Genomic DNA, 13352 nt, shown 5'->3' with positions numbered 1-13352 from the left:
CGTCTCCAGGATCACGCCCTGGACTGAAGGTGGCGCTAAAACGCTGAGCCACCAGGGCTGCCTGACATACATCTTTTAATTTTTTTTTTAATTCATGAGCAAATCCATGTCCTTATGACTCTTCCTGTCAAAAAAGTTAAAGCTTTAACTGAGTTAAAGGCTTCCTGTTGTATTTAAAATTAAAAAATTTTTTCCATTTTTTTTCCTCTTATAGAAGGTGATGCCAAGTTTTTTTGTGAGGGTTTAATAATAATAGAATTATTTACTTGATGTTACAAATAAGTTATTTATTTTAATTCTGGTGTTAAAATGCTTTGGGGCTCATTCTGATGTCTAACAAAAGTTTATTTATTTGTTGTCCATCTTACCCACTGGAATGTTAACTTCCCGAGGGCAGGATTTTTTTTTTTTGTTTGTTTGTTTTAATTGCAGCTAAATCCCTAATACCTAGAACAATGCCTGGTACATGATTAATGGAATGAATGTTGATGTAAAGCACTAGTTGATTTGGAAAACATCTTGAAATTCTGTTTTAGTGTTTACAAAGGTATTTGGCTGCTAATTGAATATAGTGCTGGTTACAGTAGGATCTTTTTATAGATCCTATAGATCTGCAGCGTGTTTTATGAAGTGTCTGCAGATGAGCCCTGAGTCTGTGCTAGCCAATGAGATTAGGAAAGAGACTTGTTATGGGGACTATATTCAGAATGGATAGTAAGTACTTTTTCTCTCTACTTAAAGCTGCAGTCATTTTGTTTACTTATCTTTTGAAATATTCTTTGAAGATACTTTAGATCTAGAGAAAAGTATAGTTGCTAACTTCTAAGATAAATAGTATTATCCTTTTTTGGTGGTAATAGTCAAGCAATAATGCTGACAGACTTTTAGGTTTAAAAACAGGATGGGGGATCATTGTTTTTGAGGGAGCTTAATTTTTATTTGTAAAATCATTTTGAGACTGTTTGCATCAATTGAAATATAACAAAGTAAACTTTTGTTTCTAGGTGAAAAATTTAGAGAACTAATGGATAAGTTCCTGAGGGTTAACTTCAGTAAAGGCTGCCCACCCTTGTTTACTACTTTGAAATCTTTATATTACAATACAGAAAAGGTAAAATTTGGTCTTTATTCAGTTTTCTTATAATCTTTTTATTAACTTATCATAAAAAGATTTTTATGTAAATAATATACTATGATTTCATAATTTTCTCTATTCTAGTAATATTATTCGCCGTAGTTTAATTGTAGATGAACTGAAATTGTATGTAGATAGGATAAATGCTATCAAAGGAAATAACAATCTGTGAAATTTACGGAATAGAGACTTTATAAAAGCACTAAGATTATAAAGGTTGTTGTTTTTTAATGGGTATACTTTTCTTGTAGAATTTTAAATCTGATACACTGGAAGTCTATATTTAAGTATTTCATGATTACTATTTATTATTTTATAGTTTGTGGATTTTTAAAGTTTGTTTTGCCTGCTTTTAATGTTAGAGCATGGATAATTGAGTTAGTACAACAATAAAATGCCATTTGGTCTACAGAGCATTATTAGTTTTAACTAGTAGGCAACATTTTAATAAATAAGGATAGTTTTGACGAGTTCTTGAATAAAGAGAATAATATTTTCCACCCTTTAAAATTAGAAAATAGGTACTTGGTCTTAAATTAGATAATTAGAAAATTAAAAACAAATAGAAAACAAGTTATACTTGTTTCCAGGCATTGCTTTTTCTTTATCAAGGTGTAAAGTCTTATGTTCTTTTCTGTAATCAGAATTTCTGAAAGTTACTAGTAGATAAAGAAACGATTTTATTAGAAGTGCTAAAATATTTGTAGTGAAACCTATCATTTATGAGTTTAATTTTGACCCATAATTTGTAAACTAGCAGTAATTGTGAAAATAAAATATTGAAAGCAGGGTCAGTGATAAGTAGTATAACCGACTGACACTTTCTTTGCTGGGGAAGCAGTTTTCATAAACAAGATGAGACAACTAATAATATCTAGTGCTCTATAAGTAAAAGGTGTCATTTATATTTTTTAAAGTTTATAGGTCTTTAATGTCTGAAGTATGCTTTATTTGCCTTTAATGACACTGCTGTTAATTTTTTTGATAGTGTTTGATTCTTGTGAAAACGTGGAACAGTACATACCAATGATGTCTGTAGGTTATTTAAAATAACATTTGCCAAAATTCCTCTTTTACTCTTTTGGGCAAGGCTGAGAGAAGAAAAGTGAAATGAGATGTCAGAAATAATAAAGAACTTATGTGTGTGAGTTTGAATACAGGATTCTCCTGCCCTCTGAAAGGAGAGTGCTGAAATGGTGTAAAGTTTGAAGAACAATTAGCATTAATTTATATGGAAAAAATGTTGAACGCTAATTTATATTTGAAAAAACTTTGAAATTGCCAGACCCCCAAAATACCTCCTCTCTTTGGCTTTTCTGATATCATAGGACACATCTTGTTCACAGATACATAAATCAAGAAAAAACACAGATGCTCATAGACACAGTTCACATCTATGGTGGCTTGATCCTGAGTGTCCTTCCTGGGGGACTGAGCCTGGCGGTGTGCCGCTGGATGCTCAGCGTGTGTGATGCCTCTATAAGGACTCACTGCAAAATGTTGAGCACTGTTTTCACTTTTTGCCTTTTATCGTGAAAGCAAAGATACCAACATAGGTCTTTGGTAAAAGTGAAGTGATGGAATGTAAGCTTTGGAAAGCCAGGGATACCTGTCCTGCTTTTCTAATAACATCTTGTAGCCGCTGCTGAATATAGTGGTTTTTAAAGGATTCGTTCCTCTTAGGTCACTGAGCCTTCACAGGCTCTCTCAGTTTTCACAAGGAGTACAGACTTGACTTTGTCTTTTCGGAAAGATTTTGTTTATTTATTTGACAGAGTGAGAATGAGAGCGTGTGAGAGACCACACAAGCAGGGGAAGCAGAGATTTTTTAAAAATCCTCCAGTATTGATCCAAAATTACCATCATAAAGATGTAAAGCATTTGTTGGTATTTTATAAAGCATGGAAGTTGCATTTTTAAAGAAGACACTAAGAATGTATTAATTTATATAGGAACCTTTGACATCTCTTTAGTGTTATTTTTAAGCATGGAATAGGAATGTTTACCAAATGCTTTTGAGAACTGAATTAAACTGTAGAAAATTGAGTTCAGGTTATCAGAACTTAGTATAGTAAGAAAAAATGTGCAGGTATGTAAAGTGCCTTTTAAATAATTTTGGCCACATATTTGCGACTTCTCATAAGGATGTTTTAAATTTTAAAATTGATTTCTAACCAGTAGTAAGTCTTGCTTTTAGCTAAACACTGCATTTTAACTCTGGAGAAAGTATTTAGAAAAGGTTAAGGCTGATAAGCAATTATGGTTTCATAAACTTCAAGGTCTTAAAGAATGGTCCATGTTAGGTAGCGTAAAAATAAAATAATCTTTTGAAGTTAGCTTAGGATATGTACAGTTGTAAAAAGGTATTTTAGGGGATTCCTGGGTGCCTCAGTGGTTTAGCGCCTGCCTTTGGCTCAGGGCATGGTCCTGGAGTCCTGGGGATCGAGTCCCACATCAGGCTCCCTGCATGGAGCCTGCTTCTCCCTCTGCCTGTGTCTCTGCCCCTCTCTCTCTCTGTGTCTCTCATGAATAAATAAATAAAATATTTTTAAAAAAATTAAAAAAGTATTTTAAAAATATCTGCAGCATTTTAAATTGTGAATATACAATTTAGAAGCATGGAGAACATTTTTTGTGTAATTCCTGTCAAGGTTTTTTCCCTGTAAATTTATTTATGGTGTCTATATGTAGCTGTAATAATTTTGACCATCAAGTTTTGTTTTTCCTTTTCCCCTCTTGCAAGTTCATAAGCATTTTACATGTTACTGTATAGTCTTCATTATCTTCCTTTTTGATGACTTACTGCATGCTCTTTTATCAGTCATACCTCCGTTTCCAAGCTTTCACTGTTAAAAAAAAATCATAAATATCTTTGAACACACCGCTTTACTCAGGATTATTTCCTTCTCACAATTCTCAGAATAAGTTAATGGGTAAAAAGTATGTACATTTTGTGGTTCTCAGTAAACACTAGTACTTTGGTTTCTATGAGGTTGTAGACACCAATTTGTATTACCATTAGCAGTGTATGTGTGTGAAAGGTTCACTGTACCCTCACCAGCGTTAGATACTCTTAAATATTTTCCCTTCTTGTGTTTGCTTTTCTATGGGTGTAGTTTTGAGGTTTTTGTTTTTTACAGAAAGAGGTTAAAAATGTAATGTAACTAGGTTTGTTGATTTTTGTTTCTGTTATGGAAGTCCATCTGTTGTTTTAGAAACACTTTGGAAGGTGTTCTTCCTCTAGGGCAGAATTTTTAAGTTGCAATGAGGGAGGAGATTTTGTCCCCCAAGGGACATTTTGAAACATCTGGAGGCATTTTTGATTATCACCATAGTGGGAGTATGCTACTGATACTGTATCGGTAGAGGCCAGGGATGCTGCTAAACATTCTACAATGCACAGGACAGCTCCCCACAGCGAAGAATTCCATTAATGACCTGTTGGGGGATCCCTGGGTGGCGCAACGGTTTGGCGCCTGCCTTTGGCCCAGGGCGCGATCCTGGAGACCCGGGATCGAATCCCACATCAGGCTCCCGGTGCATGGAGCCTGCTTCTCCCTCTGCCTGTGTCTCTGCCTCTCTCTCTCTGTCTGTGACTATCATAAATTAAAAAAAAAAAAAAAAAAAAATGACCTGTTGGGCTAAATAATTTGTTATAGGGGCCTGTCCCTAGCATTATAGGTGATTTAGCTGTGTCCTTGGCCTCTACCAACTAGATACCAGTAGTTTCCTCCCAATATTTTTGTTGTTAACAGCTTTACTGAGATACAAGTCACATACCATAAAATTTACCTACTTGAAGTATACAATTTAGTGATTTTTAATATATTCAGAGTTTTACAACCATCACCACAGTGTAATTTTAGAAAATTTTCATCATGCTGAAAAGAAATCCCATCAACTCTAACATTAGGCAACCCCTATGCTACTTTTTTTTTCTGTGGATTTGGCTGTTTTAGGCATTTCATACAAATGGAATAATACAACGTGTGACCTCATTCTCCAGTGTTTTTTACTTAGCCTGATACTTTCATCTATGTGGTAGAGTGAATGATTACTTCATTCTCTTCTATTATCAAATAATATTGCATTGTATGGCTATATCACATTTTAGCAGTTGGCCGCTCTGGTTGTTTCTGCCTTATTATATGACTAATGCTGCTGTGAATGTTTGTGTGCAAGTTTTAAGGTGTACATTTCCTTTTTTTTTTCTTTCTTTCTTTCTTTTTTTTTAGATTTTATTCATTTGTTTGTTTATTTATTTGAGAGTGACAGAGCATACATGAGCAGGGGAATAGGCCACTGGAGACAGAGAGGCAGACTCCCTGCCAAATGGGGAACCTGACATGGGTGGGGCTCCATCCCAGAACCCTGAGATCGTGACCTAAACCGAAGTCAGATGTTTGAGCCACCCAAGTGCTCTTTCGTATACATTTTCATTTCTCTTGGGCATATATACCCAGGAATGGAATTGCTAGTTCAAATAGTAACTCTGTGTTTACACTTTAAAAAGACCACTAGATTGTTTTCCATAGCGACTGTACCATTTTACATTCCAGCAAGCAGTATATGAAGATTCTGATTTCTACATATCCTTACCAATAATCCACTTGTTATTATTTGGCATTTGATTATAGTCATCCTACTGAGTATAAAGTTGTCTTTCATGGTTTTGATTTCATTTCCCTGATGACCGATGATGTTGAACAGCTTTTCATGTGCTTATTGGCCATTTGTAAATTTTCTTTGGAGAAATGTCGATTCAGACCCTTCAGGTTGTCTCTCTCTCTTTTTTTTCCCCCCAAGATTTCATTAATTTATTAGAGAGAACAAGCACACAGAGGAAGAGGGAGAAGCAGATTCCTCTTGCCCCCCAATATGGAACTCAATCTTAGGATCATGACCTGAGCCGAAGGCAGATGGTTAACTGATTGACCCACCCAAGTGCCCTGTCTTTTTAGTATTAAGTTGTAAGAGTTCTTTTTTTTTTTTTGTAAGAGTTCTTATATATTTTAGATATATGTCCCTTATCAGATAAATGATTTGGAAATTTTTCTACCATTTTGTGGGTTGTCTTTTCATTTTCTTGAAAGTATCCTTTGATGACAAAATTTTTAATTTTGATGAGGTCCAGTTTATCTTTTTTCCCTTTGGTTGCTCGAGCTTTTGTGTCATATCTAAGAAGCCATTTCAAATCTAGGGTAATGAATATTTATACATATTTACTTAGGAGCTTTATATTTTTAGTTTTTCATTGAGGTCTTTGATCCATTTTCCATTCATTTTTATTTATGGTGTGAATCAGGAGTCCTGCTTTTGCATGTAACTATTATCCATTTTCCCAGCACCATTTGTTGAAAAGACTCTTCTTTCTCCATTGAAAAGTCTTGGCAGTTTTGTTGAAAATAAATGGACCATAATGAGGGCTCTCCTCTCTGGACTCTCAGTTTTATTCCACCAATCTGTGTGTCTGTCCTTATGTCAGTACCTCGCTATCATGATTACTACAGCTTTGAGATAAGTTGAAATAAGGAAGTAAAGTATGAATCTTTCTAGTTTGTTCTTTTTTAAGATTCTTTTTTTTTTTTTTTAAAGATTTTATTTATTTATTTATTCATGATAGAGAGAGAGAGAGGCAGAGACACAGGCAGAGGGAGAAGCAGGCTCCATGCCAGAAGCCCGACGCGGGACTCGATCCCAGGACTCCAGGATACGCCCTGGGCCAAAGGCAGGCGCCAAACTGCTGAGCCACCCAGGGATCCCCTTTTTTAAGATTCTTTCTACAAAAAAAAAAAAAAAAAAAAAAAAAAAAAAAAAAAAGATTCTTTCTACACTTCAGGATTCCTTTTATTTCAATTTCAATTTTGGAGTCCGCTTTTCAGTTTCTATAAGAAACTAGCTGGAATTTTATAGTAATTGCTTTGAATCTGTAGATCACTTTATTTTAATAATATTAAGATTTTCAGTGTATGAACTTTAGATGTCTATTTATTCATTATCTTCTTTGATTTCTTTCAACAATATTTTGTAGATTTCAATAGACAAGTCTTACACATCTCTTATAAAATTTACTCCTAAGTATTTTATTATTTTTCATGCTATTCTAGTGGAATTATTTTCTCAATTTTATTTTCAGATTGTTACTGCTAGTATATAAAACACAGTTTTTTATATATTGATCTGGTATTCTGCAGCCTTGCTGAACTTGCTTATTAATTATTTATTGTTCATAGTTGGAAAAATGGATTTCTTAGGGGTTTTTAAAAAGATTTATTTATTTTAGAGAGCAGGCTCATGTGCAAATGGGGAAAGGGCAGAGGAACAGAATCCTCAAATATACTCCACGTTGAGCACGGACCCCCACATGGGGCCTGATCCGACAACCCAGGAGATCTGACCTGAGCCAAAACCAGGAGTCAGATGATCAGCTGACTGAGCAAGCCAGGCATTGCTGCCACCCTTTTTTTTCCTTAGGATTTTCTGTGTGCGAGATCATGTCATCTGCAAATAGAAACTTTTATTTCTTCTTTTCTATTTTGTATCCTTGTAATTTCGTTTTCTTGACTAATTGCCCTGGCTGGAACCTCCAGTACACTGTTGAATAGAAGTGATTAGAGCGGACATGTATGTCTTGTTCCTGATCTTAGGAGAAAGCATCTAGTCTTTCTCCATAAAATATTATGTGAACCATGAATTCTTTGTATATGCCCTTTATAATGTTGAAGAAGTTCCCTTTTGTTCCTAATTCAGTGAGCATTTTTATCATGAAAGTGTGTTGGATTTTGTCGAATATTTTTTCTGTATCTATTGAAATGATTGTGTGTATGTTTTATTCTCTTGCTATGATGCTCGGGTTGATTTTCAGATGTTCAAGCAACATCTATATTGCTGGTATAAACCAACTTGGTCATGGTGTATAATTCTTTTGAGCCAAAGTTCAATTTGCTAGTGGTTTATTGAGGATTTTTTTTTTTTTTTTTGTCTATTCCATAGAGGTAGTAGTCTATAGTTTTCTTGTGAGGTTTTTGTCTGGTTTTGGTATAAGGGTAATAATGGCCTTATAATGAGTTGGGAAGTGTTTCCTCCTTTTCTCCTTCTTCTTTTTGAAGAGTGAGAAACTGGTGGTGTTATTAAATATTTGACAGAATTTACCAGTGAAGCCATCTGACCTGGACTTTTCTTTGTGGGTAGTATGTAGGTATGTATGTATGTATTTATTTATTTATTCACAAGAGACACAGAGAGAGAGAGGCAGAGACATAAGGCAGAGGGAGAAGCAGGCTCCTTGAGGGAGCCCGACGTGGGACGTGGGACTCAATCCCAGGTCCCCAGGATCAGGCCCTGGGCTGAAGGCAGCGCTAAACCGCTGAGCCTCCCGGGCTGCCCTGTGGGTAGTTTTTGATTACCTATTAGAACTCTTGTTATTGGTTTATTCATATTTGCTATTTCTTCTTGACTTGATTTCTGAAATTTGTGTTTCTAGAAATTTGTCCATTTCCTCTCAGTTATCCTATTTTGGCATACAGTTGCTCATCATGTTCTTATATCATCATTTCATTTCTGTAAGGTCAGCAATAATGTCTCCTCTTTCATTTTCAATTTTAATAATTTGAGTCTTTTTTTTTCCTTGATTAGTCTGCTAAAGGTTTGCCAATCTGTTGGTCTTTTCAGAGGGCCAAGTTGGGCTTGTTGACTGCCCCTCCCTTTCAACTTCATTCATTTTCACTCTTATCTTTTTTATGTTCTTCTGTTTGTTTGAAATTTATTTTGCTTGCTTTTGTCCAGTGTCTCTTTCCTAACATATTCTTAGTGTTCTATACTTTTGTCTTTTTAAATTTATTTATATATATATTTATTTATTTATAAAGATTTTATTTATTTATTTGACAGAGGGAGAGAGAACATAAGCGGGGGAACAGCAGGCAGGGGGAGAGGAAGAAGCAGGCTCCCCACTCAACAGGGAGCCTGATACGGGGCTCCTTCCCAGGAGCCTGGTATCATGACCTGAGCCAAAGGCAGGTGCTTAACCTGAGCCACCCAGGTGCCCCTGTGCTTTTGTCTTTTACTTTGCTGATTTAACCACTGAGAAAAATAGGTTTTCTCTAACAGTAAAGATATGTATTTGCACAGAAAAATAATTAATACAATCAATTATTATTTAATTTTAGTTCAACTGTCAAAGCTATACAGTCTGTGTCATTTGTTTTTAGTGTCATAAAGGAACCAAAAAGACTAAGAGGAGGTACAAATTAATTTTGGACTTCCTTTTTCACCTAGAATGGAAAGAAAGTACTTTCTCAGTTTCTTCCTGGCCATTCACTGTGATTGTCAGACTCTTGAGTAAAGACAATGAATCATCATTAAGATTTGTGCATAAGTTGTTAATAGGTCCATTTGATTCCACTGAAGCTGGACATCAGTGCACAGATACACTGAATATGAGTATCTTGAAAACAACATGGAAATTGAGTACTTGATGAGACTCTGACTGGCTGAAGCATCAAATATCTCAACAAAAAGTATATGGGGAAAAAAAATAATATATGGGAATCCATGCACAGGAAGGGAGGGTAGGCTGTTTCTCAGAAGACCTTTCTTTCTCCTGTCAAATCTTCCCATACTATGAAAATATTTGAAGATCCTTACCCGTTTAAAGAACGTGGGGCTATGTGTGTCCTTTAGAAACTGGAGACAGTGGGCACAGAGAGAAAACTTGGCCTGTTGTTCAGTGAAGAAAGAGAATCATCCTGAACTTCACTGGAAGATTTCAATGGGAAGTATTGAATCATTTGGTTGTCGTGGCTGAGAAATCTCTGTAATTTGTTGGTAGGGGTGGTGGGTATACTGGATTTTAATACTGGAGTGCATTTTCTGTAAGGTATCTTTAGTTCTTTTTTTATTCTTTGTTTTCTTTCTTTATTTATTCTTAAATAACTCAGCCCAGGTGTAAAATTGAGTTAACACCTATCTTCTATCTAACTTCAGCTGTAAAGGTAAATCAGAAAAAAATGAAGCTGAATAACATTATAAAAATAATAGGATTCTTTTTTTTTTTGATTTTTATTTCTTTATGATAGTCACACACACAGAGAGAGAGAGAGAGAGAGGCAGAGACATAGGCAGAGGGAGAAGCAGGCTCCATGCACCGGGAGCCCGACATGGGATTCGATCCCGGGTCTCCAGGATCACGCCCTGGGCCAAAGGCAGGTGCCAAACCGCTGCGCCACCCAGGGATCCCTAAAAATAATAGGATTCTATCATCAGTTTATAATAGCATCACAGTCATGGTCCAGTAAAATTCTAAATTAAAATACTTTATTTCATATTTACTTTCAGAAAACTGGAAGGTTTTTAGAAGGTGACACAAGGCATAATTACTAAGGAAAGCAAGTTTGATTTGTATTTCATGGCAGTATAAAGGAATTTTTTTCTTAGGTGCTCTAAGTAATAAAAAAACTACATTAAGAATATATATATCTTTGGGGCACCTGGGTGGTTCAGTCAGTTAAGTGTTTGCTTTTGGCTCAAGTCATGATCCCAGGGTCCTGGGATGCCTGCTTCTCCCTCTCCCTCTGCCCCATCCCCCAACTCTTGCTCTTTCTCTTTCCCTCTCTCTTAAATGAATAAATAAAATCTAAAAAAAAAAAAAAATCTTTGAGAGAATTATAGATTTCTCACTAAAAGGAAAAAAAAAAAGAGAGTCAACAGTCCTAGCTTTAAGAATTCCAAAAGGCATTATTTGCAGTGGTAACAGTATTCAAGAACTCCCAGCCAGTATTTTTGAGACATTCTGGTCAACTGTTAATGATAATTATAATTATGTTCATAAATGAGTTTTTGGTTTATTTGTTTAGAAAGAGTTTTAAATTTAAGGAGAGGAAAATCAAATGCTTTTCCTACCTAGGAAGACATCACAGTATAGTATAATGTCTGCTGACATACATTTATTAATCTCCCTCATGATTTTTGCCAAATCCAGGTAACACTCTTAATGTTATTTACTTCATATTTTTCACTAAGTTTAATTAGTTTTTTGTTTATAATAAAACCATGGGTTTCTGCTAATATATTTTTTATAAAACAAAGTAAAAATAAAACTTAAACTTCAGTTGAATTAATTGTAATCATCTTGTATCCTACCATATGTACCATACTTTGGGAAATACTGGTTTAGGGAAGAGAGCATTGTTTTGGAATTAGGCCTGGTTTGGAATCCCTGATTCCATCACTGTTTGCCCAAGCAATCATCTGTTTTTGGATCTTCAAGTTGGTAAAAGACCATACTTAAAGGTTGATGCGTGTTTTAATTAAATGATAAAATTTGTAAAGTGCTTGTTGATTCAGAGATGTTCAAGAACTGGTCCTTCTCTTACCACCCCATCCCTCATACCTCATCCCTGTAGGAAATGAAATGATTTTTGTTTCAACGTTGTAGTTCTTGGACAACTTCCCTTTATGACTAGCTCCTTCAGAACCACAGTTGTCACTGCCAATCATATACTTACTGGAAATTAATCTAGCAGTTTTGATCCTTGTTGGTAACTGTTGTGCTTATTAGTTTTTTTTAAATTTTTAAAAATTTATTTATGATAGTCACAGAGAGAGAGAGAGAGAGAAAGGCAGAGACATAGGCAGAGGGAGAAGCAGGCTCCATGCACCAGGAGCCCAATTCAATCCATGGGATTCAATTCCGGGTCTCCAGGATTGCGCCCTGGGCCAAAGGCAGGCACTAAACCGCTGTGCCACCCAGGGATCCCTGCTTATTAGTTTTTTAATTTGGGTAAATACCAAAAAAGCTTCAGTAGCTTTTGTGTTATGGTAACTATTTTAGACATGTGATTTGTATCTGTATATAAAAAATCTGTATTGCACAAAATTGTGTATTGGATATGGTGTTGCAGAACTTTGTCTTTAAAGTTAATAATTCGGGCAGCCCGAGTGGCTCGGCGGTTTAGCGCTGCCTTCAGCCCAGGTGGTGATCCTGGAGTCCCAGGATCAAGTCCCAGGTCGGGCTCCCTGCAGGGAGTCTGCTTCTCCTTCTGCCTGTCTCTGCCTCTCTCTCTCTATCTCTGTGTCTCTCATGAATAAATAAATAAAATCTTAAAAAAAAAAGTTAATAATTATTTTAACTCACACATAAGAAAAGTTAAGTCAAGGGCCATACTTTAGGAAATTATAGGAGTCACAATATTTGCTCAGGTTAGATTTTATTAAGCAAAAATTAAACTGCTTCAATCTTGATCAGATATTTAAGTCAAGAGAAGGTGGTTGAACTTGGAAATTTTTTCAGTTCAGTAAAAATTTTGGCTTTATAAGATGTCCATTTTGAGGCTCTAAGTTTTTATTGTGATCTTAGATGCCTAACTCAACTGGATTGGATTTCTTGATCTTAAATGGCAGTGGCAAAATACTATTTTCAAGAAAAATAGCCATTACATATTGAGTTTTAAAAGAAAGGAGTTGAGCTTACTTCCTCATTGAGATATAAAGGGTAAGTAAACTTGAAATGGGTCTTTATATCTGAATAAAAATTCCTTAGATGAACTTTCATAGACAAATTTGGAAAATTAAATTGTTCACTTAATTACTAAGTTAGTGATTATGATACAAATTTTGTAGATTAAAGAAGTATGCCTAATGAACCAGCAATCCTGGTTGCCGGTGCTCTCCATACTTTTTATTTAGGAGATTTCATGTGGACTTCCATTGTTTTTATTTTATTTTTTCTTCATCAGACTTCATTGTAAAGTCCTGAAGCTGGAGATCTGTTTCATTCAGTAGTTTTTATACTCCTTTATTAAGAATTATATGTAATTTCAGTGTATATTTTGTTGTACTTTTAAAATTACTTAAATATGTTTCACCCTAGAAATTAAAAGATAAACTTCTACCTAAAACCGGCTCTAGCTGCAGTTTTTGCAACTACCACTAGATGGCATTATAAGTTCATGAAAAAATAATTGCCTCCATAAATTAAACAACTTAAATAACTTGAATACTGAATCCTATGCCTGGAAAGTTTCAGAATTACGGATATTCTAAGTGAGATTGATGGGGTGGTATTGGTCATGGTGGGTTAAAACTGTTACCTTTAATTTTGTGTTATAATAATTGTTGTTGGGTTTTTTGGATAACATTTATCAGTTTGCAATCTCTAGTGTGTGTCAGTTAGTTGGAATGCTTGCTTAAAAACAGATCGCTGGGCCCAGAGTTTCTA

General features: G+C 35.2%; 1 protein-coding gene across 8 annotated transcripts in view; it reads left to right on the top strand.

Moving 5' to 3' along the window:
* NAA16 (N-alpha-acetyltransferase 16, NatA auxiliary subunit) overlaps nucleotides 1-13352 on the top strand; it is a 65524-nt gene that overhangs the window by 26411 nt on the left and 25761 nt on the right. For 6 of the 8 annotated variants that reach the window (XR_012001987.1, XR_012001988.1, XM_072760635.1 and 3 more), the window contains one exon: nucleotides 1005-1111. The exons of 1 other annotated variant lie outside the window; for it this stretch is intronic. Coding sequence is in view for 4 of the 7 variants with exons in the window: in XM_072760635.1 (XP_072616736.1) it covers nucleotides 1005-1111 (107 nt within the window). In the remaining 3 variants the exon portion in view is untranslated. Of the gene's footprint in view, nucleotides 1-1004; nucleotides 1112-12491; nucleotides 12627-13352 lie in introns of all 8 variants that reach the window. One more of the 8 variants, XR_012001989.1, reaches the window with a different exon arrangement.

This window comes from Vulpes vulpes, chromosome 6, assembly GCF_048418805.1.
Source record: "Vulpes vulpes isolate BD-2025 chromosome 6, VulVul3, whole genome shotgun sequence".
Lineage (NCBI taxonomy): Eukaryota > Metazoa > Chordata > Mammalia > Carnivora > Canidae > Vulpes > Vulpes vulpes.
The sequence above is the reverse complement of the archived record's forward strand: the minus strand, read 5'-3'. Positions and strand labels throughout refer to the sequence as shown.